Source organism: Squalius cephalus (genome assembly GCF_949319135.1).
Source record: "Squalius cephalus genome assembly, chromosome: 3".
Taxonomy (NCBI): Eukaryota; Metazoa; Chordata; class Actinopteri; order Cypriniformes; family Leuciscidae; genus Squalius; species Squalius cephalus.
In genome coordinates, this window is record NC_137124.1 from 26,941,291 (window position 1) to 26,967,631 (window position 26,341).

Consider the following 26,341-nt stretch of genomic DNA (forward strand, 5'->3'; position numbering starts at 1 on the left):
ACACTGAAACTCTAAAAATATTGCACTAGCACATACACTTGTGTTTGTGTATGTTAATAAGACACCTTGTTATACCACAGAGTGAAACTAAAGTAAAGGCTTTTAACAGAGTCAAGCAAATGATTAAACTGCTATGTTTATAGACCACTGACTGTGTGTGAGAGAGAGACAGAGACTCTGTAATTTCTACCATAATGACAGAGATAACTCAAATATTTATATGCACAAGCTTCTCATTGCAGACTAGATATTTATTTAGAAAAAAAGATAACTCTGACTGTGAATTCTGATTGCATGAGCCACATCTGAAGCCGAGATTTCCGATATATTGTACAAGAAATATGGCACGAGAGGCTCTGAATATAGTCAAAGCTAAAGGCAAGTTAGGCAAGTGAATTTATTAAGGTTTTACTGGGATTTTACCATCCATTGGGATTTTTTTTTTGGCACTTCCAATACAACTGTTGTACCTAAAACCCCATTTGGAAGTGACAAAAAAACCCTGGTAAGGTCAAAATCTGGAAAGTTTTCCTAAAGAAGTCTTTGAGCAGAATAAATGAATGAACAGTGACAACATAGGAAGAAATGAGAGAGAGGAACAGTAGCTCAGACAGCGTTAAGAATTGAGACATGATGTGACAGCAACACTTACAGCACATACTGTATGCTCGGCTACTCAAAGTACAGGATTAGGTCATTACATGTGTTTTATAAACTCAGAAACTGTGATTTTTATATGACAGATTACAATACATACTGCTGGTTGTACAATATACTGTACAGAGAAAACAATTTGGCCTGTCAGGCCAGTTGCTTGACAACATTTTTAATGACCCAAAATATATATATTTATTTGTAAAATAATTAATTCATTTATAGAATTTATTCATATTTTTAATAATAATAATTTAATGTTTTATTTAATTTTATTTTTCTAAAGAAAAAAATTACTTTGAAATGAAATGCTAGAATGTAACTACATAACAGTTAAACACACTTGCACACTTGCAAATTATGGTTAAATGCACTACTTAAGGGATGTGACCCATAAACAGTCAACATCTGTTTCTGTATGTTCTATGTTGGATATCTTGCTTTTCGTTTTCTTACGTAGATAGAGCTGGACGATTCTTGATAAATTGAGAAGCACAATTTTTTTTGTTTCACAATTCTCCCACGAATCTGAACAGATAACTAAACAAAATAACGTAATTTACTAGAGGTTCTGAAAAAAAGTGAATTGCTGCAGTCTATTTCAAATGAATACATTTTAATTATTTTTTTCAAAAATCTGTTTGAATGAATGATTCAATGACTCTCTCATAAAGGCCCTGCCCCAAATGGCACCCTAAACAATCACGACTCGCAAGCACCCTTCTGAAACCTAAAATGACAAATGGGAGACCCTACTGTCTCATGGACTTAATGGACATGCGCTCGTGGCAGCCATTGTAAGTCCACAAGACCGAAAGTGCATATGAAGTGTGCCATTTGGAACAGGGACAAAGACTTCAATTGTTTTATTACTGAAATAATCAGCATTTTTGAATAAATCTCTTGAATGAATGATTCAATGACAAATAATCAAACTTTTCGCCACCTAGTGGTGTAACGATAACCTAGAAATCTAGACGCACCCTAGCAGCAGCAAAATTTATTTTGCAGCCAGGGTAGTCTAGCAACTCTCCGTTGACTTTCGGAGCTGTAAAAACCTAAATTGGGTCAGGCCAATCACATCGTGTATAGAGTAGGCGGGGCGGGATAACATGATGACGACAGCGTTGTGACGGTTCCCCCTGCTACTTGAAAACAAAGAAGAGCGACTGCTGGCGAACAGTCTTTCGAATCGGCTTTGGCCGCGACTCTGGAGGACTTTGGAGTTAAGTTTTTCTTTGAGAAAAGAGCAAAGAACGGCACTTAAAAGTATAGCGGAGGATTTTCCCGAATTTTAGAAAAGAACCGCCCTCTCCACTTTTTGAAAAAATGCACATGCGCAACACTCTACCTGCTTCAGAGAGGGAACACCTATTAAACGTGTGCACGAGAGAGCATGCACGAGCTAATCATAGCTTACATTTAACTTTTACTAACAGTGATTTTAAATGGATTTCTCCAAATAGCATGCCAAACTCTACCTGTCAAGTAGAAACTTCGCGACTGAGGCATCAGTGGGAAGCCCAACCTGTGTTTTGAGCGCACGTCATCGTGTGAATCGTGTGCACGAGCACGTACGACGGCCTTACGTAAACATCACCAGAATGATTGACACTTAGGAGGACCAATAGTTTTGATGATCCACCCGGAAAAAGAAAATCCTCCGCTATACCTTTAAGTCATTCTTAAAAAAGGAAGATGTGTTTGTAGTTTTGCCGGCCAGATTCAAAAGTTGAATCTATCAACTAACTAACATTAGCTCCGCTGTTGGGAAAACGCTCTGGTCGGTTGAAGCGCTGTCCTATTGCGTGCAGACAGCCATTTATCCCGCCCCTCGGATTAAGCCGTGTCTATGGTGAGTTGCCAGACCTAACATCTTGATGTAGGTCTGACTTGCCAGGCTAGTGTAACGATGTAAATGATACAATCATTATTTGAATCACCAAATTACTTTCAAAAGGTGATTTGCTCTATTGATTTCTACCATAGACATCACTGTTTATATCCAAACTATAAACTTTTACCCCAGCACTTCTGTGATAATTTGAATCATTGTAACTCAGAAATAGCGATTACTGTGTGGTTGAAAAGACTGTTTATGAAGCTGTTTCATACCTATTCATGACAACTTCTCTCTCTATGTCAGCGGCAGTAGCGTCAACACAGGTTTTAATTGTTTCTGTGAAATTTTGTCAAAGGTCATAGACACAGGCGAATAAGATCACGTATGGTGTTTGAATCGAGATCGAACTTTTAACGATTAATCATTCTATTATGTAGTGATATGAAGGAGGCAGTGTAATTATTGGAGCTCATTTGAGGCATATGTATGAGAATAAAATATTCTACCCCTATTCATTTTGAGTCTCAGAGTTGCCATGAAGCCATACAGTACACATCTCAGAATCATTTGCAGTCGGAGACACAAGCCACTTGAACAAGCTTGTTTTGAGTTTCTGTATAATTAACAGGTTTGGACAGAACTGCTGGGGATGAAAGTGCGTCATGGCGAATTATGCAAAAAAAAATGTGTCTGAAAGCAGTGTTTGCCAAATTAATAGGTATCTATACTAATCACATAACCTTTTTTTTAGTCAATTTGTAGAAAAGCTCAAATAAAACAGGATGGAGGTGTATGATTAGGACATAATATACTCTGAAAATGAAAACAACATTCTGCACCTCTTATAATATGCCATCAGTAAGAGAATAGAAATTCAATTCAATTCAAATTTATTTGTATAGCGCTTTTCACAATACATATGGTCTCAAAGTAGCTTTACAGAAAGTGCATTTCAGCAATGTACATAGAAAAATACAGTTAGTTAATCATGTATTAAATTAGGGCATAACATATCGCCAGCGTTGAGTCGTCTCTTCACGGGTGTTGGGGGTAGACTCTTTATGGGTAGACTCGTCGAGAAATCTTTGCTCACAAATTCAGTTGTAGCGCCCTGCAGTGATCGACACCGCCGAGGTGATAGAGAAGAGGTCGCATCTGACTCATCCACTCAGAAACGCACTGAATTGAGTATTTCAATGAATGTAGTTTCACTGAAATTCACAAAGGGATTTCAGAAAAGGGTCACAGCAGCCCTTAAGCACACACAAGGGGTTATTTTTATGGCCCACACTTCACAAAGCTGAACTGTGATGTTGAGACAGAGGCAAGGTCAGAGCTTCACAGTACAGTATAATGACCTGCAACAACAAGGCAGAATACAGTCATGGTCACCAGAAAGCGACTGCTACAGATGAGCATTTTTATGAAGCCACTGAAAGCTAAACACAACAACCAAAAGTAGGCGTTAATCTCATCAGTTTGGCTCTTCTAGCTTGTGTCTCATCTAACTTTTCTTGTCCCTCATAAAAACGTGCGTGTGTGTAGCTATTAGTCTAATCAATTTTACTTTCTAACCTCTCCTTCAACTTCTAAGGCCTGCTCTCATCTCCTTTCCTCTGGTAGATTAGTATAGTTTCCCTAACAAGCACAGGTCTGGCATTATCTAATGCATTTTTGTCGAGAAGTGTGACCTTCACTTTACAAACAAAGCATTTTAGCACAATTAATCTGTTCCAGTGTGTGTGTGTGTGTGTGAGACACAGAGGCATGTCATATCCCAAAACTGTCTCTGTGCTCTCTTGTAAATATTTACTCAAGCTGAGACGACTCTCTCTCCCTCCCCTCTCTCTTTTCCCCTTCTCTCTCCCTCTTTCTGTCATGTCTGTGGTGAGCTATGGTAAACTTTAAGGCACGTGATTAGGGCGAAAGGTGTTTAAGTGAGGTTTTACACTGAAAATCAGTACATTTATTTGTACAGTAAATGACCATTGCAGCTTTTTTTATGTTGCTGAAAATATTTAAATTCCGTATTTTTACCGATTGGTCAAAAACTGCAATACAGTATGTAAATAACCATGAGCACAGTTCACATTTCACAGTTATTTACACAATAAAGGACATTTAGTTCATCGTTATCTATGAATGGAAAAACTACGAGAATCCATTTTTGATTTTTTTTTTTTAATTGTGTGTTGAATAAACTTATTATAATTAATAATAGTATATTACTATTATATACTATTATTGTAAATAATTATTATGCTATTAATAGTATGCATATACTATTATTATAATCAATAATTACTGTGATGGTCGTGGGTCATACTGGTTTCAATACAGTTCACCAAAAATCACACAATGAAAAATAGTAAATAGCAAACAGATCAAAACAATATAATAGAGCAAATTATGACTTTACAAAAACACATTACACAAATTTAACATATACAAAAACACATTACAAACATGTTACATAATAAATAAAACGACTGTATTTCAAAATATTTTGTACATTTTCTTATTGCAATAATATTTTCTTTTTTTTTTTTTTTACAAAATGAATATAGGCTACTGTATAAAGTAATTAAAAAAAACTTTTTATTGCAACTTTTTAAAATTGCTTTGGTTACAAGTAATGTTGGTCTGTTTTTTTTTTTTGTTTTTTTTACAGTGTATTTGTGGCGTCTTGAATGTGCTGTAAAATAGGGATGTTTCCAGGGACAGCTCCAGTTGTGGACAGGACACCAAAAAGAAGGACCACATCTCTATATATTATTTGTCAGTGACCCATAAATCCATAACTAGAGTGTCTGTAGTGAGTGTGTGAGGGGGAGACAACTGACCGCAGACAGTTTTAAGTGCTTCCTCTTTCCCATGGTCTGGGGCACAGCCCGAGAGGGACAGCACTCTCACAATCACACACATCTCACACACATCACACAAAATCCCTAATGACAAACAAAACCTTCAGCTGCACACAGAGACTTCAGAATCCCGATGGATTGACACAGATGCGCTCACACATGCAGTCACGTGCAGTGAAGCTTAACTCACAATAGATTACCTAGTTAACTTTTTGAATTGGTATGAACTGATGTTTGTGTCTGAAAATCCTGCTACAGGCTTTCTGTGAGCTTTCAAATACTGGTTTATTCAATGTAACAGTTATTTTGTTATTTTGCGTACAACATATATTTTTTTAAAGACCACCATACAACTGAGCATAGCTCAACAACTGCTGCATCTATTCAATGGCCACGAAGAGCGCTATGTCGAGTGTTTTGAGAGGGGACCTCTATTAACTTGTTGCTATTAACTCTATTAAATTGTTAATGGTTATAACTTTATAACACAACAAAAAACAACCCACACAACCAACTCTCTTTAAAATGGCAAATATCATGTTTGGCGCCTATGATTCCTGCGATGTGAAAAGTCAGAATTGCAGAATCCAGTCATAAATGGAATTTACTGTAAAAAGCAGAGTGTTGCACAATTTGGCAATTTTTGGATGAATAAATTTAGAGAAGCCATGTACAATAAATCAAATCACAATATGGACTAGAGTCAAGTTTGGTCTAACTTGAAGAAATTATGACAGAAATATATTCATGTATATTAATATATAAATATACTTCTTAAAGTGATGATGATAATAATAATAATAATACAAAAAATTATAAGGAATATCATACAATAAAAAAAAAATGTCCATGTTTTAATTTAATCAATAAACCTCTGTTGTGCAGCTTTTCAAAAAAAATAGAAAGAAATAATTAAATTTTCATTTTATTACATTTTAAAAGATTAACTTAATTGTTAGTTTTATAAATTGAATTTTTGATATTTCATTTGTGTTTGATATTACTATGTTTTTATATTCTATGTAATCCTGGCAGTAAAATAAGATACTACAAAGATCCAGTCATGCAAAGAACAAAATATAGCGTGAAACCACCAGAATCTTAAATAGTTTTAGTTTTTGAATAAGTGTGTGTGTATTGGATGGGATTGATTGTCCTGGTAAAGACGGCTGACTGCTTATCCAATAACTAGAAACAAAAATTGTCTTAACTTTACTATTTTAGTGTTGATGCTTTAAAGCAGATGAATTAAGAGATTTAACTGAACAGAGACCATTTTAGCGGCTGTTAGACTGTCAGCACAGTAAACTCTCTTCAAGAAATTGTCTCTCTTAACTCACAATAGGTTACCTGGTTATCTTTTTGAATTGGTATGAACTGAACCCTTTTTAATCATCAGCGCTATACAGCCATCAAACTTTGCTTGAGTAACAAATTCACTGCCTTCAATAACACATTTCAAGACTATTGCTGTGAGCAGGTTTCCCATTATAATGGGAATATAATTAGATTATTTATTTATTTATTTATTTATTTGTTTGTTTGTTTGTTAGATATAATTGTTGAATATCTGTAAATTGAAGGCCTGCATACATCTGCTTTTTTATCTTTTGGTCTAAGATTTTAAAGGTGCTCTAAGCGATGTTGGGTGACGTCACTTCTTGTTGGCGTTCAAAGTATCGTCAAACAAAACGGAGGCTAGCTCGACCCTCCCTCCTCCTCAACCCATCCCCCCACCCCCTCCCTTCCGTGCTTCCTGAAACACTCATGGACCATTTAGGAAAAACCAAACTGGATTTACCCACCATATTTATATGGTTTTACCCACCAAATGTATGGCTCATAAAAACAGAGGTGGCTCAGAAAAAACAGAGCCACCTGAATTTCGGATTGGAAGCCCTTCTGCCGGCGGAGTTCTCACCACCTTTTGAACACTTTTCCGATGTAAATTTGGGACTTCGCACGTTCTTTCTCCTTTTCCCTTTTCTTTGTTATTTGTTCATCGGAACGTCGTCTCTTTGGTTGTCAAGTATATACATTTTTAACGTTAGTCGTTGTTTGGACATCTCTCCTCTAGCTAACTTCCCTCTTCATGCTTCTCTCTCCTCCACTCCCCACACCCCCCTTCATGTGCACACGCACTAAACCCCCAACCCCCACCCCCAAATCATTCTTGTCGGTTATTGGCTGGAACACTGTTTGTTATGTTTTGTGGTCCAGGCTGGGCCAGTTTGTTTTTCTTGCCATTTGTGGAGCCTGGTCTGTCTACAGAGACCGCGTTTTTTTCCCAGTGTGTTCAGAGGACAGGCAGCTAGCGGATAGTGAGGAGATGTTTGCTGTATGTGACAAAAAAATGTTTTGGCCTAAAAAACGCGTGACATCGCTTAGAGCACCTTTAAGCCACACTTTCAGGAAAAAAGGTAGTCACTAAAAGCTAAAAGCTGTCACTGGGGCGGTACTCTTTCAAAATATGCAGCCTTTAGGGGTAAATAAGGTACAAAGGTGTACATTTTGAAAGGATGCTGCCCCGGTTACAGCTTTTGTACCTTTTTACTGAGTGTATTCTGGCATGCTGTTTTGTGCGCACGCACGATATTAGCGCGAGTCTTTCTGTGTGTCACAGGCAGGGCGTTCTTTTTTGTCTTATCGCGCATGAATGGTTTAAAAGCATTTGCATGAATAAGAGCGGGATCATGTAACACTAGCCAAAGGATGCCAAAAATTAACAGATGCTGCGTTAATTGCGTTAACAGCGCTAATTTGTTTATTTAATATAAAATCGCAGCATTTTGCGTCAGATAATCGCATAGGCTTGACATCGATTGCGATTGCGATATGATTAATCATGCAGCACTACTCTAGACTAGTAACCGGCCACAGTTAATCAGTTTCTTGTTGGTCCAAAAAGGTTACACGTTTGAAAATTAATGGACACCAAAAGTGCAATCAAAATTACATATAAAATGATATATCTATTTTTAATAAATAGGATGTCTCTATAAATTGAGATTGGTACCACCGAGCTGACAATACAAGACAACCTTCTTCCCGACCTCCGTGTCAAGTTTGCTTTTAACAGTGTGTTATTCACAGAAAACAAACTCCTCATGCAAACAAGAGGTGGTCTTTGCGTCACTCACAACAATGCTCGCTCTTTACAGCAGATGAACAACACGGCCCTGTTAAAGCCAGCATATGCAAATCATCTTCGAGTCTAGAACCACGCCATAGCACTGATCAACTAGTGTGTGTTGTTCCTGTTATACATTTACTTGTCTGATGCTCTTAGCTGTTTAATCTTTTAAACTATTTTGACGGTACTGTCTTTATGCACACAAGTCTTTCACCTCAGTGTCAACACTTGAGACAGCCGACAGCTTTTCTAATATCTCTGAGCATAATGGAGGAAAGATCATCTCTATCCTGTTAAGCTGTCAAATATCAAGCTTTCACATGCAAAGCCGTGCATGATACGAGAGCGTGGTAGAATTAAAAAGTCACTGTTTGTGCTGCAGTTACCAACAGTTGTGTTCGTTTTTTTTCTACTTGTCTGAACTCATTTAGTTCATGAATTTTGAGTCCATCAGCATTATTGTTGAATTTGCTAATCAAGCTTAAATGTCAGAATTTAATAAGTCTAATCTACAAATGTTGGGAGTTAAACAATTTATACTGGCTGCAGTTTATTTTTTGCTTTTGTCACTAATATAAATTCATGCTCATTTCCCTATTTTTACATTTAGATTAGCTTTGCCATCAGCTAATGCTCACTTTTTAAAAACACATATAATTTAACAGTTAAATGTAATCATCAAATCTCAGGATAAATCAAATTTTTCACAATGTGCATTATAATGTTGAGATGCCTAAATTCACACAAAGCATTTAAAGATTAATTTTAGTTTTGTAGTGTTTTTTGTTTTATTTAGACAAAATAGTATAACAGTTTATCAGTTATTAGCTACAACCCAAAATAATAATCAACTCATCAGTTTCAGCCAGAATTGTAATATCAGTGCATCTCTACCAGGGTTTAAAAAAAATCAATCCGTTCACTCAGAGCAGAATCTGTATTATAAAACGGACAGTTCCGGTCCTTGATTCTGATTGGTTGAGCCGCGTTCAAAGCCGGTGTAAATTACTAGACAAACATACACCTGTGACCGCATACATTAGTGATACTGCACAACTGCTGTTTGTGATTCTTTGTTGCTTGGCAACCTCTTTGGAACTACATTGCTTGGTGGAGGAATAAATGTGTTATAACGTTATATTTTTTGTTGCTGCTGTTTATTTTATGAATAAAATAAATATTTAAATAAATGTTTTTTTTTTTGGAGTAACCATTTATAAAAGCAATAAGCCCCTTGAAGCCGTGTTTTACAGTGGATTTAGAACAGCTCTGCATCATGCTTAACAACGCCCCATAGCTGTTCTAAATCCACTGTAAATCACGGCTTCAAGGGGCTTATTGCTTTATTTTAACATTTCTGTTCATGCGTTGCTTCTGTAACATTAACGTTCCAAAAACGTTTTGATTTGAAAAAATACCAGTTAATAATGTTTTTATTTATTTATTTTTTGCCTTTACTCCATACCAGAGCTTGAACTAAACTTAATACTAAGAGCTTGTGACTAAACCTCGTAACTCCAGTGGATCCTCAAACTTTCGGCAAAACCTCATACAGCAGTTCCACCCGCCTCAATCGTGAATGAAGTCCTGCACGCATTTTGGAAACTCTCTCTGCTTGTTTGCTGTGTAGGGGTAACGTTAAATAAAAAAAAACTGTCTTTTTGAATGAGTGAACCTGTGATCCAACAGCTAATGCACATTGGCTTGACTTTTTTTTTCTCTCTTTGTATTTGTATTGTGTAAAGTGCCTTGAGAAGCTGCTTTAAAGGCTCTATACAAAATAAAGTTTTTTTATTATTATTATTATTATAAGTACATTGTTTTCTTTATTCAAAACACTGTGTGTGTAAAGGCTAATGTTTATATATTTGAGGAGCGGAGAAGAGTCTCTTAGTCTGGTATTTACCATCTAGTCAAAGCCAATACAGCCTGTAGCGTCTTTTATAACACAAGCTTTTTGCTAAATGTATTAAATGAAAGTAAAAACTCAGCGCCCACATAGCTACAATAACCTTTATTACCTGTAAGTTGATAATAACTTGATGCGATGCTTTTACTGCCTCAGATGCAACTGTTAATGATGAAAACCTTGTAACTCCATTTGAGCTTGATTTTGGGAAAATGTTAATAATATAACGACACACGCAAGTGACTGACCATACATAATGCCACAATACTTATTTTGTCAACATGGTGTTTAATCATTTAAAAAAAATACATTTTATTTAATTTCCTGAATAGTAGTTGTTCTACACTAACCTGCAATTTTCACTGGTTTCAAAACACCACTCTGGATATAACCTGCTATGGTAACAGATCCTCGGATAAATTCCTGCAATCCAACAGCTAAAGCACATTACCTTGCAGCTTACATAGGATGACATGACATTTGAGCACAGGCATTTCACTCACGTTAGATGCGTCAACGTCACATTTGCATAGGCCGTACTATTTGAATTCATGATTGATTGACTGCCAAATTAAAATCTTAAAACGAACGATAAAATAACATTATTAACTGGTTAATGGTAAAAATGTTTTGTTCCTTTTAAAATTTCGTTCCTTTCCGGTTTTTGTTTTCGTTCCTTGAACCGGCTCAAAGCCCTGATCTCTTCTATCATGACTAGTATTTTAGTTTTTTTTTACCACTGATAATATACTAGCTATATTTTGTATACTGGCTTTTATTTTTTTCACTTTTCTTTAATAAAATATCCTATATAGTGATTTATAGATTTTAAGACTAACCTGTCAAACATTTTGTTGTACCACAACAGAATAGAGTTAGAAGGAGAGATTTTTTTTTTTTTTTTTTCATTTGTGCACGTGTAAAGTTTTGCAGAGGAAATGTTAAATGTAAAGTTTCTATATTTAACGTAGCATCTGCAGAAACCTTAACCTTTAACTCTGAGACCACAGCATCTATTACACAGCACTAACCCACCCACACACCTTCTTCCCTGCTGCTTTCTTGCTTTCAGATAGGGCTTTAATCTGGTCATGGTATAAGCATTAGCTCTACTGGATCACACACACACACACACACACACACACACACACAGTCCTGCCTCTTAAGACATGAATGTAATCTGGAGAACAAACAGCCTAAAATGCTTGAAAGGGTGAAGTGACAGGTTGTGTAGAGATTAATTTGAGATGTGCAGGAATGCAGTATGATGTTGTTTGCTCTGCACATTGTGCACAGTGGAGTACAAGAGCCCCTTCCAGTTTGTCACAATTTGTTTCAGCAATGCCATAGCATATAGACATGCCATTGCTATAGATAGGGGATAGCTATAGGGATGTATGTCCGCACATGATGGGAGACAATGATGGTATCCATTCATAAGGGAAATAATTAAGAGAACGTTTGGAATAAAACACAAGATAATATTTGAGATGACCAAGGCTTTTTATATTTTGGCAACAAACACTTTCCCCTGAAAATGATTTTTTTTTTTTCTTTGTGCAGTTTTGCAATCTAGATGCATTTTGTGTGATCTTTTGGGTGAACTGGATACTGGCAGCATCAAATATTTAAACATTTGAATTGTGCAAGAATGCAAGGTCCCTATTTTGATGTTCACTCTACTGTACATGTTTTGTTCACACAAAAGGTGTCGGCACAAAAAAAATCTGTATTCGCAGTAAAGAGACATTTACTTACTGAGAAGCATTTGGACAACACCTGTTTGTGATCTAATGACGTTTATTAGTATTGCACAAATAATCTGAATAAAATTGAAATCCAGATATGGTTTAGTGCTATTATCAAAGTGCACAAAATTGCTATTAAATTAAATATTCTGACAACTGTACATACATAACATAGCCTATTTCAGAATCGTACATCTGTAAATTCTTCTCAAACTGTACACTTATAAATATAATATCTGTACATTCACAAATATGTACTGTATTGTATTTATTTTTTTGTCTTTTTTAATAATATTATTATTTTGTTACTCATTTTATTGCCTAATTCCTATGTATGTCTGCACTATATCTGTACTTTCTTCTGCACTGGAAACTACTGTCACTGAGACAAATTCCTTGTATGTGTAAACGTTCTTGTCAAGCTGTTTCTGATTTTTCTGATTCTGATTCTGATGAGCTGCATGTTTCAAAGCGAAGCACTGCTCTGAGTTCTTTAACACACATGCAGCTCATGATCCAGTGTTTTCAGATGCTCAGTTTATAGTAAATGCTGCTCCACACTAACACCGGACACGGTGTTAATTTCGGTGTACATATTAACAAATTAAAGCATTTACAAAGGGACTTCGACCTCAGCTGCACAGGGGCGTATTCATGACCACAAATGGGATGCAAACCTTTCACGTAGTGTGTGACTGTGAATCCTGCATGTACTATGACTTTTGAGTCACTTATAAGGTGTTTGGTGTTTTTAGCCCCCAACGGCGCCTTCCAGGCAGCGAGGGGATGGGTAGGTTTAAGGTTGAGGTTAGGGTTCGCTGCCTGGAAGGAGCCATTGGGGGCTAAAAACACCATTGAGCCACTTATAATGTGAGGTCGGAACCACAATGTGAGGCAGGTTCACTTTTCACATTTGCAGTTTACAGGTATTTTTTTTTTTTTTTTTTTTTTTTTTACCAGATATGGAATGAGAAGTATTTGTAAACCTGTTGTCAGCAAAACACAGAAACACTCCCTGCAAAGTGTGTGTGTGTGTGTGTGTGTTTGTGTGTGTGTGTGTGTTTTGTGTGTGGATAATTTACCTTAGTCTGTGTGGATCTCAACAGGGTTCGGCAAGTTCGGCAGTGCTGACAACAACAAATTTATGTTCGTGTGTATGTTTCAGTCTTTTGCAAGTTTCTGTCTGTACACACACTTGCACACTAACTCTTTCTATTGGCATTAATGTGTGGTCTCTTAATACTTTTGCCTGGATGCAAAAGCAGAGAGGATTTCACATGAGATTAAATATTAAAATATTTAGGTGTCACAGTTCAAATCAATTATATCAAATATATATATATATTTATATATATATATATTTGATTAGTGTTAGTGTATGTACTTTGAAAGATGTAAGAAAACAGAGCTGCAGAATGCCTATACCCCCCCCCCCAGCTGTCATCCTGGGGTGTCGCCAGGTAGCTGACCTGGTTGTGTGTATGAGTTTTTGTGACTCAGAGCTAAATATTTAAGTACCATTTTGTTCTTTCTGCACTTAGTTTTTGTTATTTGAATTCATCTCATGCTCTTTAATTTAATGAGTCAAGTTTCCAGTTACAAGTCGGTCTAACAATCTCACCTTACATGAGTCATCCAAACCTAATTGCCAGTCTCTCTCACCCTTTCTCTCTCTGCTGACTTCAGCCCACAGACCTCTGAGCGCTATAACAGAGCTGAGTGTGAGTTGTTTCATGTCTTATTCCTTATTGTAGGTAGGCCAAGGGGGCGGCCCTTTTCAACAGACACACACGCTTTCTCTCTGTGCCTCCATCTCTCTGTTTTCGCAGTGGATATAGAATTGCAGTATGACAGAAGATGAAATTATACAAGAACAGCAATAGATATTTGGGACAGACAGACTAGTAGTTTGCATAAACATAAACCGTCATAATATATTATGAAATATGACAGGTGTTTTCTTATATGAAATAAAGGTGGATGCATGCGTATATAAAAATGGAATGGAATATTATGTAGCCTATACATAGAAAACACTTACGGAAAAGAAGATGGAATTAGTGTGGATATGCTCATACAGTAGTTTATCTGCTTCAAGATCCAAGTTAAATGCTAAAATAAAATATGTATCTAAAAATGACAGTGGGAAGTGTAGCTAAAATCTTATGCAGATTCTTGCCACATCCTCACATACATAAATGTTTTTCACATTGACCTAAAGACCAAAGGACACAATAACTTAGATCTGTACTAACGTTTATTTGTTCATTTTACTTTTACAGCCCTTCCTCTTTGCAAAGTCTCTTTTTTGGACATATGTTCAAATGTGCATGTTATTGGTTTGGATTTAATAATAAACAGTCACCGTTAGGGCTGCACGATTCTTGCTAAAATGTGAATCACGATTTTTCTCCATGGGAATTGAGATCACGATTCTCTTACACAATTCTCATTTTTTCAACCAAAATGTATTGCACTCAAGTACAAAAAAAAAAACCAACAACAAAAAAACAAAGCACATTCAGTATAATAAAGTGCAGGAGAAACAAAAATTGTCTCTTTTCTTTATTTTAGCCCCCTTAAAGTGAATAATTTTAAAGCATTATGTTGTTGAACATAAGAAAACATTAACATATAGGCCTACAATAATAGCCTAAATAAAAATAACTAAATAGAACCTGTGATTTTTGCTCCATTTGGCACAGAATGTACATAGTACTTACATCTACTGTGTTTACGGGAATACTCGACTTGGCGTTTTGAAATATTTCTGTGTTTATTTGGCCGTTTAGACGCGCAACCGGAGACTACTGCTTGTCCGTGTTGCGCTCGGAGCACGCGCACAGCATCCTGTCAGTATAATTCAGTTCTCTTTCGCGACTTATCGCGCTTTTAATATTTATTTTCGATATAAAGCACATTCTGCTATTTTCTTTCTCTTTCATCCATGATTTGTTATTAATAACTTTAAACAGAATCATCAACTGAAATCTGCGCGGATTATCAAAAATACGACACATTTATAGGACATAAAATTGTCTCTGCGCAAAAGTGTAAGTAAAAGGACAGCAAAGCACCCGTTTCAATAAAAGGATATATTAAAGTTTATATGGTTTTCGCCATTACCTTAAACAAGCAGCAGCTGCTTGAATCCAGTGCAGGAGCTGTAACTATTAGATTACCACAGAAACGTAAGCGGTTAGTTGATTGCTGTGGTGACTCGTGACAATCGCGAGTCGCGAACAGCACTGAACACGCACTTTTGCCGGTACAACTTGAATATTATTATTATCATACACTTTTCATTAACTTCGGTAGGCTGTACAACAACGGAATTGTAATTGGCTGCTTTTTCTGCAGAGGTCTGAATGCAGGGAAATACACGGAAGTGAATCGCCATCATTAAGAAATGAGATCGCATTTATGTTTGAATCGAGATCGTGATTTTTTTTCGATTAATCGTGCAGCCCTAGTCACCGTATAAGTGGACTATTGCAGTGGGGCACAATTTTAGATCAGTGAATCGACAGTGGAGTCTGCAGTTCGACCACAGTAAACAGTAAAGTTTACAGTAAAGACCACACAAAGCCAAGTAGTACATTTCTTGACCTTCGGTGAGCTTTTGTATACTGACCTTAATTTCCTCTCAGAGCGCAGTTCACACAGTGGGATATTCTAGAATTGTCACCTCTGCTGATCTTAGAAATGAGAACCAAAGAGTGACACTGAAGACATAGACACATTTTACTGCCACTGTCATTTTTTTTTTTTTAAGAAATAATTTATATTAAATGTAAAGGGGTACTTCACTGCTGTCAAAATAAAACTTGGATGCCTGCAGTAGAGAGGCAATTTTTTTAAAGAAATCGGTGCTACATACCTGACTAGTGAAAACAGAAAAAGGCTGTTATCTTCCCTTTTGCCAAATAAGGAGGATAACTTCAACACCCATAATGCAATGGGCATGTTATCGTCCAAGGCTGCTCCCACCAGTCTGCTATGTATAAGCTTGACCAGAGTCAAATACTGCCTTGCTTTAGTAGGAAATGCTTCTTAGAAAACTTTTAGTTGTAATGGTGTCAACTTGTATTGTTCCCAGGTGCAAGAATTCAAAGAGTAAAGCAGGAGTGCGTTATTTTCAGTTTCCAGTGAAGGATCCAGCGCATTGTAGGCAGTAGCTTAAGACTGCAAAGGATTGGAAAATTTGAAAAACCTCTGTGTTTGTAGTCAACATTTCAAACTGGATGATTTGACTACAAACACAGTGTTTTAGGCCAAACAAATGGGTAAAACTGAAAGAAACTGTGGTTCATCAGTTCCACATAACATCGCAAAGCAAAACGCTGTTGCCTTGCTAGTGAATAATTTTTACCATAATGCTGTTTAAAGAGTAGACAGTTATAATCCTACCCTTACAATAACTGTCCTGTTAATAACCCTCTGTCAATCCAGCTGTCCGTGGGCGGGGATACAAAAATGCGGAATTATAATCTGTAGTTTTTTACGAAAGCCCTAGAGCTGTCAAAATTCCACCAGATGATGCAAAACAAATAAAAGAGAACTTGTTATTGGTCCAGGTAACACAGAGAACAAGTAAACATTGCTCATTTAAGTATACTAATGGCATTGTAACAATACAAAGCGCGTAGAAAATCGTCAAAGTTACACTTTAAATCTCAAAAAATGAAAAGACTTTCTGAATAAAACTTTTTATGTGGCTGCTCTGATCATTTGGGATGACCATAAGAGTCACAGACTTGGCTGTGTTATCATGCAAAAGACAATATTATATAATAGACAATCTCTTGTAGTGTCTTATAGTATTCTTTTGTAGAAAAGTCTTTATCCAAAAGTCATTATAAAAGACACATTAGCACTAGTGTCGTCCACCAGGAAAACACAAGCCTGTCACTTTAAATTCTTGCTTAAATTGATATTCGTGGACTTCTGTTAATGGAAAATGCATATTTACAGTATAAATTTTTCTTCTCTTATCATTTATTTGCATTACAGAATAATGTGTCAGTCATGTTGTGTATTTTGACAAAGTTACTCACTGGTGACCTTTAATAGTGTGGGAATCTGATAAGGCCTGTGAGTTCAAACTGTGGTGCTCGAGTTAAACACAACCCTTTTTTAAAGGCTGCAGAAATTAATCCACACATTTCCGATGTTGTTTGATTCAATATTACTTCATTTGTCTGTGTGTTCAATTATAATAATACATTTTGTTTGTTAGATTCCTGTTTTTGTTTTTAAATATACAGAAACTGTACAGTACACAGTTTACTCTAAGAAACATCAAATTATTATTTTTCTCTATAATATCATTTTCTTATGTGGTTCATTGGATGGTCATGTATTCATAATTATGACCATGTGTTTAAAAAAGTTTGTGTTTTGTAATTGTTGACAAGTCAAATAATCATACTGTACACTGTTGAAATTAGATGGAGGTCTATACTGTATAGATAAACACGTTCTCTCTCATCTTTTCATTATTGTTGTAAGCTTTAAGTGACATACTTTTGCAGTCTTTGTGTCTTTTGTTTTGAGTAGTGAGTTTTCTGAGTAGTGATGCAGAATTTAGGCACGGGTGTTAGTATGGGTTGGAGTGGTTAATCGAGGTTTAAATAGAGACTTCCTACTGAGATACTGTAATTCTCAACATTTCCATTCTGTCATTGTTGTCTCACTCTCATGTCATTCCAAATCTGTTCTTCTGTGGAACACACACAAAAAAAACTTTTTTTGTCCATACAATTAAAGGGGTGGTTCGGGATTTTTGACATCGGACCTCATTTTTAAGTCAGCCTGGTTGTTATTCATTAGTGGAGAATTTTTTTTTTTTAAATGATCCAGTCCTTATATTTGGATAGTTAGCCGATGCTAGGCTAGCGCGAGTCAATGGTATATATGTTAGCCAGCCATTAAAAACCGTTTTACCCACTCCACAGTGCACCAAACGCAAATCAATTATAACACTAGACTATCGATGTATATGTCCGTTGAGAGAATAATGTTAGAAATCAAACTTACCTTTCATCACATTGCATTAGTTATAATTTGTTCCCTGTAATCACAAGCCTTGTCTACAGCAGCAGCGGAGTGATATTGATTACCTAGGCAACCGAGTGAGCCGGTACACACATGACGCAAGTGTATTTACCTGCGCTTCTGTTCTGTGTTTACTTTTTGCCGCATTACTAACCGGAGCAAAGTAAAATTCCGCAGCTGCTGAGAAACTAGTTCCTTTGGGATCATTGAGATGAAAGGTAAGTTTGATTTCTAACATCATTCTCTCAACGGACATTTGCATCGATAGTCTAGTGTTATAATTGATTTGCGTTTGGTGCACTGTGGAGTGGGTAAAACGTTTTTTAATGGCTGGCTAACATATATACCATTGACTCGCGCTAGCCTAGCATCGGCTAACTATCCAAATATAAGGACTGGATAATTTTTTTTTAAAAATGTCTCCACTGATGAATAACAACCAGGCTGACTTAAAAATGAGGTCCGATGTCAAAAATCCCGAACCACCCCTTTAAAGTCAGTGGGGTCCAATGATGTTTTGAATGTTGTGAATTTTCAGTTTTTGGGTGAATTATCCCATTGAGGGCACTGTTTTGAAGTCACTCTGTCGGGTCAGACAGTGGAGATGACTTCTATAAATATCACTGTTACAGTAGATAAACTTTCTCCAGGTAACGTTACCTGAGTGCCGTCAGGTATATCATGACCACATTATACTCCTGAATCAATTGTGATCATGTGTCGGTTCATTGCTGATTAAAAGAGGTTTGATTTTCTTGGTTACAATTCAGATACTTGGATGCAAAAGATTGTGGCAGATGGTTTTCTTCGGTTTTGTCTGAGCTGCTAAATAAGTCACGTAGGTGTGGAGAATAGAGTTGATTGGTATTGAATAGAGTTGATTGGAGTGATTAGTGGTGGTCTGATATCCCATCATTGTTATTTCACCTAAAATAAAGGTCAAAGGAACAGCACTGCATTTGTGGAGACAGTCACACCACATTTGTTCATGTACTGTATGTTGTAGCCTGTGTATATTGTGTGCTGACCGACTCACTCTTGCGCCCACAGCGTCCTCTTGGGAAGACATCAGTATAGCATCCAATGGAAACATTGTTCGGCCTACGTTTCAGGCGGAAAGCCTGTGAGCCAAACGTGCGCAGGCGCTCCAGTGTGTCACTTCCAGCGAGTAAAGCGCGCCGGCGCTCGAGCGTGGGCCTGCCCTCAGCTGGCCTGGCTCATAGACGCAGGTCTAGCGTTCAGCTTCAAACCAGCAACGTGCAGGCAGGTGTCAGAAGAGGACACTTCACTAGGAGGAGGTCGAGTGGTGCGACGGCCTGCCTGACCCCGCGGTTCGCTATCCGACGAAGACAGGCTGCCAAACACCGCAACATTCATGCCCAGCTCCTGGGACCGTCACTGCTCCTGGCTAGTGTGGTGCAGATGAGCGAAGACCATGAAAGGGAGGATAAGAGTGTAGAAGAATACTCCTCTTTCTCTGATAGCGAATGTAGTCAAGAAGAGCACGAGCAAGCAGGGATGGGTTTGGAGACGGAGTCTGATAAGTGTCTGACATGGTTGGCTCAAGGTTTGTTGGCGGGAGAAAGCATTCAGCCCCGCCCCCTCATCCGTGCACCACGTTGCCTGCGGCGAAACTCCTCACACCTACTTCCTGCCGAGGCCGTTTATCGAAGCCCATCCTCTTCTGGGCTATATGGCCGTTACCGAAGGACCAGTCAGGCACACAGGCTGTCCGATGTGGGTGGATTGTGGCCAGGGAGGCGAAATTCTCTTGCAGCTCAAGGATCAGTTGCACTGTACAGGACCAGCACCCCTTGCTGGCCAGATCACAGTCTTTCACACACACTGCAGGGAACTTACTACAACCCACAGATTGACACATGGAGCGGGTTCCTCTCGTATGTAGAGCCCTAACTACAGCTGTATGTCTTATGTTTGTGTGTTTGTAATATTTTATTTATTTATTTATTTTTTAAATGAAGGATGTTTGGACTTTTCTTTCACTTAAATATTTTGTTTGCTGTTGGGTTTGTTAGAGAGTATACAGTATATGCCCCTTTTTAATTGATTACATGATTAGAGAAGCAAAAAAAAAAAAAAAAAAAGAGCACTACATTATTTCAACCCTAATGCAACTTATCATAATACTAGCCATAAATCAAGCACTCCAACGGTAATTCCTCTATATTTGTCATCAGTGAGGTGATTATGGAATTTTTTCTCTTGTGTTCTTAGCTTTCTGACATTCTGACACCTACAACTATTCCTTCAATTGTATGCACAAAAAAATAAGATTGAGAGTTTCTCTCTTCTTTTTACTCTTACATTTTTCAAACTAACATATCTTGTCTTCTCCCTAGGCATGATGGTTTACATGTGAGGCACACTGCTAAACAAGTCAAGTCACCTTTATTTATATAGGTCTTTATACAATATAGATTATTTCAAAGCAACTTCACAGTAATAAATGATGCAAACAATATGAGACTAATAGTAATTCTGCTGTAAACCAGCTCTAAAATGACAATAGTGTCATTATTCAGCTCAAGTCATTTCAGTTTCTGATTCAGTTTAGTTCAGTAACAGTGTTGGTGTTGTAAAATTCATTAATCATGAAACAAATTAGATTCAGCTATAAAACCGCTTTACAGAAGACAATGTCATCATCCAGCTCAATTCAGTTCAAGTTATTTGAAGGTTTTGTTTGTTCCTTGCACATTTACTGTCCTTATTTGTGTATGTGTACATCCGGGTTATAAACCGAGTTTCTGTATATAATTATTGCTTGATGTTTTATGGGACCTGTCTATTTTGTTTGTTTGTAGGAAGGCCATTGCCAAGTCCGGTCTCCAGCACCTCTCATGCCAGCCCAGTGCTGCAGTGTTGGCCAGGGGGGATACGGACAGAGAAATCCGCAGCACAGTGGACTGGAGTGTGAGTAACACAAACCCAAATAATCTAGACTTCAGATCTCCATTCATTGTACTGTAGATAGCGCTATAGTTTCTTTCTTCAGTTTCACATTTAATTTGATGTTGTGTGTTTGAGCAGGAATCAGCTCTGTACGGAGAGCACATCTGGTTCGAGACAAATGTATCTGGGGACTTCTGTTACGTCGGAGAACAGCACTGTTACGCCAAATCACTGGTGAGTGGGTGTTCTATATATAAAGGAATACCAAAAAAAAAAAAGTCCCTCCTTATGCAAGAATGAGTAAACGTAAGAGTAAATAGAGGGACAAAAGTGAGATAAGACATCTTGAATGAGGTATTCCAGATGAGAGTGAATAAAGGATGAAATGAGATACGAAAAGAAGGTGAGCGAGAGGATAGAAATTGATGGATGGTAAAAAGGGAAAAGAGATTCTATCATTCGTTTCTCTTTTTCTCTTATATTTTTCTCTCTTAGTATAATGCTGCTCCCTGGTGGCTTTCTCACAGAATGCATTGCATAGGATTTGGTCCTTTAACTTCGGAATTATGTACATCAAACCAGTTTGATTGAATTATTTTGGCCATTAAACTTACATCAAGTGGAGATCACCTGTGACCTCAGTTTGAGTCTGAATCTAATGATGTCTCTCTTTCGTGTTTTTCACAGCAAAAGTCTGTTGCTCGGAAAAAGTGTGCTGCTTGCAAGATCGTAGTTCACTCCATCTGCATTGAACAGTTGGAGAAGGTGAGTTCCGGTTCTAATGGCAACACAAAGGTAGAGACATGATCTGACACTGCATCACAGACCATGCGTGTTCCTCCCTTCAGTTATTGGATTGGAAAGCTCCGCCTCAGGGGGAGGGGCTTGATGAGGTGCCTCTCAAAGAGCCGTCATTCAGAGTGAGAAACCCTCTGGCTTTTTCTCAGACTCAACTGGGGCTAATGGATCACTCACACATCTGATCTTAGTAAAGACTGGTGGCTGTCTGGCCTGATAAACCTAGAACACCCAAATAACAATGTCCTGTTAACATCTGGAGCCACTTCAGCTCTCAGTCCATCCAGACTGTGAAGGGGCCATCCTTTGTCTCTTTTTGATAACCTGATTGGTTTGAAGTTAAGACAAAAGCTGGTTCTAATCGTATTAGGTTTTCTTGCCAGACATACTCTTTTTCTCACTAGTACCTTAATCACTTTCATTTTGATTGGGCAAGTCAATGTCAGGTTGTTGGGTGGAGTTTTATTTTATCCATGAGGCACTGATTCTGTGCGTTCTCAGTTCTGATTCTGGCTGGTGTCTTCGACAGTTTATGTCTGCTATGTGGGGCTGATTGTGGTGAAATGATGTTTGATTAGGGGATGATTTTAATCATACTTTTCACTAACCAGGCTAACAAACTCAGAGAAAATGGTAAGGCAAGTGGTGCTTTTACTTTTTGTTCTGACCTCATATTATTATTTTTTATTTTTTTATTTATCCAGAAATGTTGATCTCAGTGGGTCATCTTCAAATCTGAGCATGTTTTCTATAGAATAAAACAGTTTTGTAGTTTTGATAAACTACTGAACTGTTGAGGTTTCATTTAGGGTAAATACTTAATAGTATTGTAGAAAACTTGATTTTTTTATTTGTCTTTCAGATAAACTTCAGATGTAAACCATCTTTCAGGGAATCAGGATCGCGGAATGTCCGTGAAGTGAGTTTCTTCTTTTCCTCTTCCTTTCTTTGTTTTCTTAATATCTCTCCCATTCTGCCTGTTTTCCAATTCTGTCAAACTTATTGTCGTAAAATCTTCATAGATTGATATAAACAGCCAACAGTGGTGTGCTGAGAGTCAGTTTTCTTTGTCATTGTATTTTTATTATTTATGTGTTATACTTTAAGATAAATAGCTCCTCATTTTTATCTATAAAAATCTATGAAAAGCGTTAGAAATAAAATGTATTATTATTATTATTATAAACTTAAATTTAGCGCTATGCAGCTGTCCAAATGACCCCAGACTGTTTGACACACACTACAATGACTGATGCTGTTTGCTGTTTACATCTTTAAATCTTGATTTTACCTATTTTACCCTCTTTTCCTTTTACACGTTCCCTATGTCCCGCTCACTGCTGTAATCCATCCCTCGTCACCTCATCCCTATCTCGCCATTGCACTTCTGCTCCTCTGTGTGCCCTTTCTCTTCCTGTCTCTCATCTTGGCTTGGTGGGTTAGCGCACCTGGCGACGCAGAGCTTTCAGAGGTCGCCCTGCTTTGGAACAAATGACAGTTGCTGCAGCTAAATATAGTGCACACACCTCTATCACACAGGTATCAAACACACCCTCACCCAACTATGATGACACCTTTACTTGGCTATCTAAATGAGGGCTTGTACATTTCTGTTGTTTTAAATTAAGCTAATTACAATTGATACAAACTAACCTTAACCATATGTGGTTAGAATTGTTTCAGATGTCTAAATAAATAGATACTGATTCACAAATAAATTTAAAGAAGTTTGCAAAATTGAACAAATTCACAAATAAATAGTGTGATCAACAAATATATGTTAGGAGTTTCACAAAAATTAATTAAAGGGTTAGTTGGTAAATTTTCAACAAAATTTCTATTGTTACAATGTCAGTAGTATATGTAAATGAACAATGTGTAAAACCTGCACAGAGATTTCTCAATTTCTTTGTCAGCAAAACTTGTCAGTTTTTGATGGCTCCAGGTCTTTTGTGAAAACTACCAAAAGCCTTTATGCTTAATTTTATTGATAACCCATAATGCCAGTTCTGAATTATCTTTAGATTCACAAATACTTCTGTTTTATTTGCCGATATCAGATTAGCTCGAGTGGACGGCGGGTCCATCTATTTATGGATTTTTGTGCACAACAATGCTAGAAATGTTTCAGAATCCACAAATGATTGCCAGACAGAGTTGTGTTTGTCAAATCTCATTTTATGTTTTGGATTTCTTTGTGTTTGTGTGAATTTTAATCTTTGATCTTAATCTATTTATTTGGAAATATGAAACAATTCTAACCCTATATAACCCAAATCCCAATCCTTAACCCTGAAAGATAACTTACAACTGCATTTTTAGAATAAAAAAAATATTCTAAATCATTTTAGTATGGTGTATGTCTGGGGGAGGGCGGGAGGGTTTATCCCCCAAGTATTTAATTATACATTTGCCCACATACGTATAGGCATTGCATCATAGCATTCAAATATGAGTTTACACGGTTTTTAGATACATCTCCAGAAGACTTCTATTTCCATGATTTCTGTTCTGCTGTCTCTTCCTGTCCACGTGTCACTCCAAATCCCTAACTTCAGATTTGATCTTGATCTTTGCCCCGCAGCATAACCTCACTACATTAAACTGGTTTAATGTTACATTTTTAAAACTGATTGTCATAATCTATGGATGAGACAGCTATTTGTGATCTTGTGTCTTGTTTTTATGACAGCCTGCAATAGTGCGACACCACTGGGTCCATCGGAGAAGACAAGAGGGCAAATGCAAACAGTGTGGAAAGGTGGGTAGAAAGAATCATGATTAAAGTGTTTATGTGACATATGTTTGGGAAATGACATGTATCTCAATGAGTCCGATCTCCACCTACAGGGATTTCAGCAGAAATTTGCCTTTCACAGTAAAGAGATTGTAGCCATTAGCTGCTCCTGGTGCAAACAAGCAGTAAGTCTCTCAGGCTGAATGCTTTGGTGGGTTTTAGTATTGTAGAGTATGTAAATGTATGTAACTTTCCTCTCTTTCTCTGTCTGTCTGCAGTATCATAATAAGGTGACATGCTTTATGCTGCAGCAGATAGAAGAACCTTGTTCTTTAGGAGCACATGCCGCCGTTATAGTACCTCCTACCTGGATCATACGGGTTCGCCGACCTCAGGTATACACTACACTCTATTACTTCTCTGTTACGGTTGTTGCATGGCCAACTAAATGGGAAAACCCCACAAACTGAATTAGATAAATGAATTTGGTGGCTCTGTAAGCAGGGCAATCAGCATCTCTATGGCTCAATTTCATGTAAAACGATACATTCCACCTAGTGCAAACCCTAAGGAGTTCTGTAAATTTTCAAAACGTAGCATTGTCTTACTTACTTGGGCAAAAGCATTGTTTGAGCTTTGTTCTGCTAAAGAAATGTTGTTGTCTTCCCTGGATTGTTTAAAAAACTACAGAATGTACATAGATAAGGCATTAAATGGCTGTTCAGAACTAAATTAGAATAAAACCTTCTGTGTTTTGTATATATTTTAAATACTCAGAAACTCTTTTTTACATCAACATGCTTTTTTTAATGAATGTGTTGAGCTTGTGGAGTGCTTTTTTAGTAATGTTATTGTGCTGTTTTTCAATCGTAGTCCTCACTAAAGTCAAGCAAAAAGAAGAAACGAGCGTCTTTCAAACGCAAATCCAGCAAGAAAGGAGCAGAGGTATGAGAACAAACATACGCCCCCCCCCCCCCCTTCTCTTTCTCTCTCTCCCTCCCTCTCTTTATTTCTTTATTTCTCTCTTTCCAGGAGGCTCGATGGAAGCCCTTCATAGTGAGACCTATTCCCTCTCAACTCATGAAGCCGCTGCTGGTGTTTGTAAACCCGAAGAGTGGAGGAAACCAGGTATTATAATTACTTTCTAAATCAATAATAATGATGATGATGAACAATTAAATAAACCATAAAAATGATAATCACCTATATGAACTATTCCCTTCTGCTCTCTCTCTTTCAGGGAGCTAAAATCATCCAGTCCTTTCTGTGGTATCTGAACCCTCGGCAGGTCTTTGATCTCAGTCAGGGGGGTCCTCAGGAAGGGTCAGTATCTGCATATGGAATGATTCACAACAGGCCTTCCCAAACTTTTTTCTCAGCGTTACCCCTTTGAAATACAGTACAGTTGTAATCAAAATTATTCAACCCCCATAGCAAATCAGGTTTATTGGTAAAATGTACAGACTTTCAGCTGTTTGAAATGAACAAATCCAACAAAAGTAATTGAAATAGCTCAACACAACAAATGTTTCAAGTGGTTTCCCCAAATTCAACTGAAAATGCAACTTTTAATGACTTCTGCAGTCTCAAAATTATTCAACCCCTTCATGCCAAGCACCTTTAGTACTTAGTGGAACACCCTTTTTTGTACATTTGTTTGATTTGTTCATTGCAAACAGCTGAAA

The 26,341-nt window shown here is 37.3% G+C and overlaps 1 protein-coding gene across 25 annotated transcripts in view; it reads left to right on the forward strand.

Annotated features, from left to right (window-relative positions):
• The window catches only part of dgkza (diacylglycerol kinase, zeta a), a 108,018-nt gene that overhangs the window by 43,744 nt on the left and 37,933 nt on the right, over positions 1–26,341 (forward strand). For 7 of the 25 annotated variants that reach the window (XM_079865676.1, XM_079865679.1, XM_079865677.1 and 4 more), the window contains exons 2-11: positions 21,034–21,142; positions 21,260–21,355; positions 21,809–21,886; positions 22,782–22,838; positions 24,612–24,680; positions 24,770–24,841; positions 24,935–25,051; positions 25,530–25,601; positions 25,689–25,784; positions 25,897–25,979. In XM_079865676.1, coding sequence (XP_079721802.1) covers positions 21,034–21,142; positions 21,260–21,355; positions 21,809–21,886; positions 22,782–22,838; positions 24,612–24,680; positions 24,770–24,841; positions 24,935–25,051; positions 25,530–25,601; positions 25,689–25,784; positions 25,897–25,979 — 849 coding nt within the window. Of the gene's footprint in view, positions 1–19,258; positions 20,107–21,033; positions 21,143–21,259; positions 21,356–21,808; positions 21,887–21,969; positions 22,042–22,781; positions 22,839–23,362; positions 23,459–24,611; positions 24,681–24,769; positions 24,842–24,934; positions 25,052–25,529; positions 25,602–25,688; positions 25,785–25,896; positions 25,980–26,341 lie in introns of all 25 variants that reach the window. The other 18 variants (XM_079865667.1, XM_079865678.1, XM_079865688.1 and 15 more) reach the window with 5 other exon arrangements.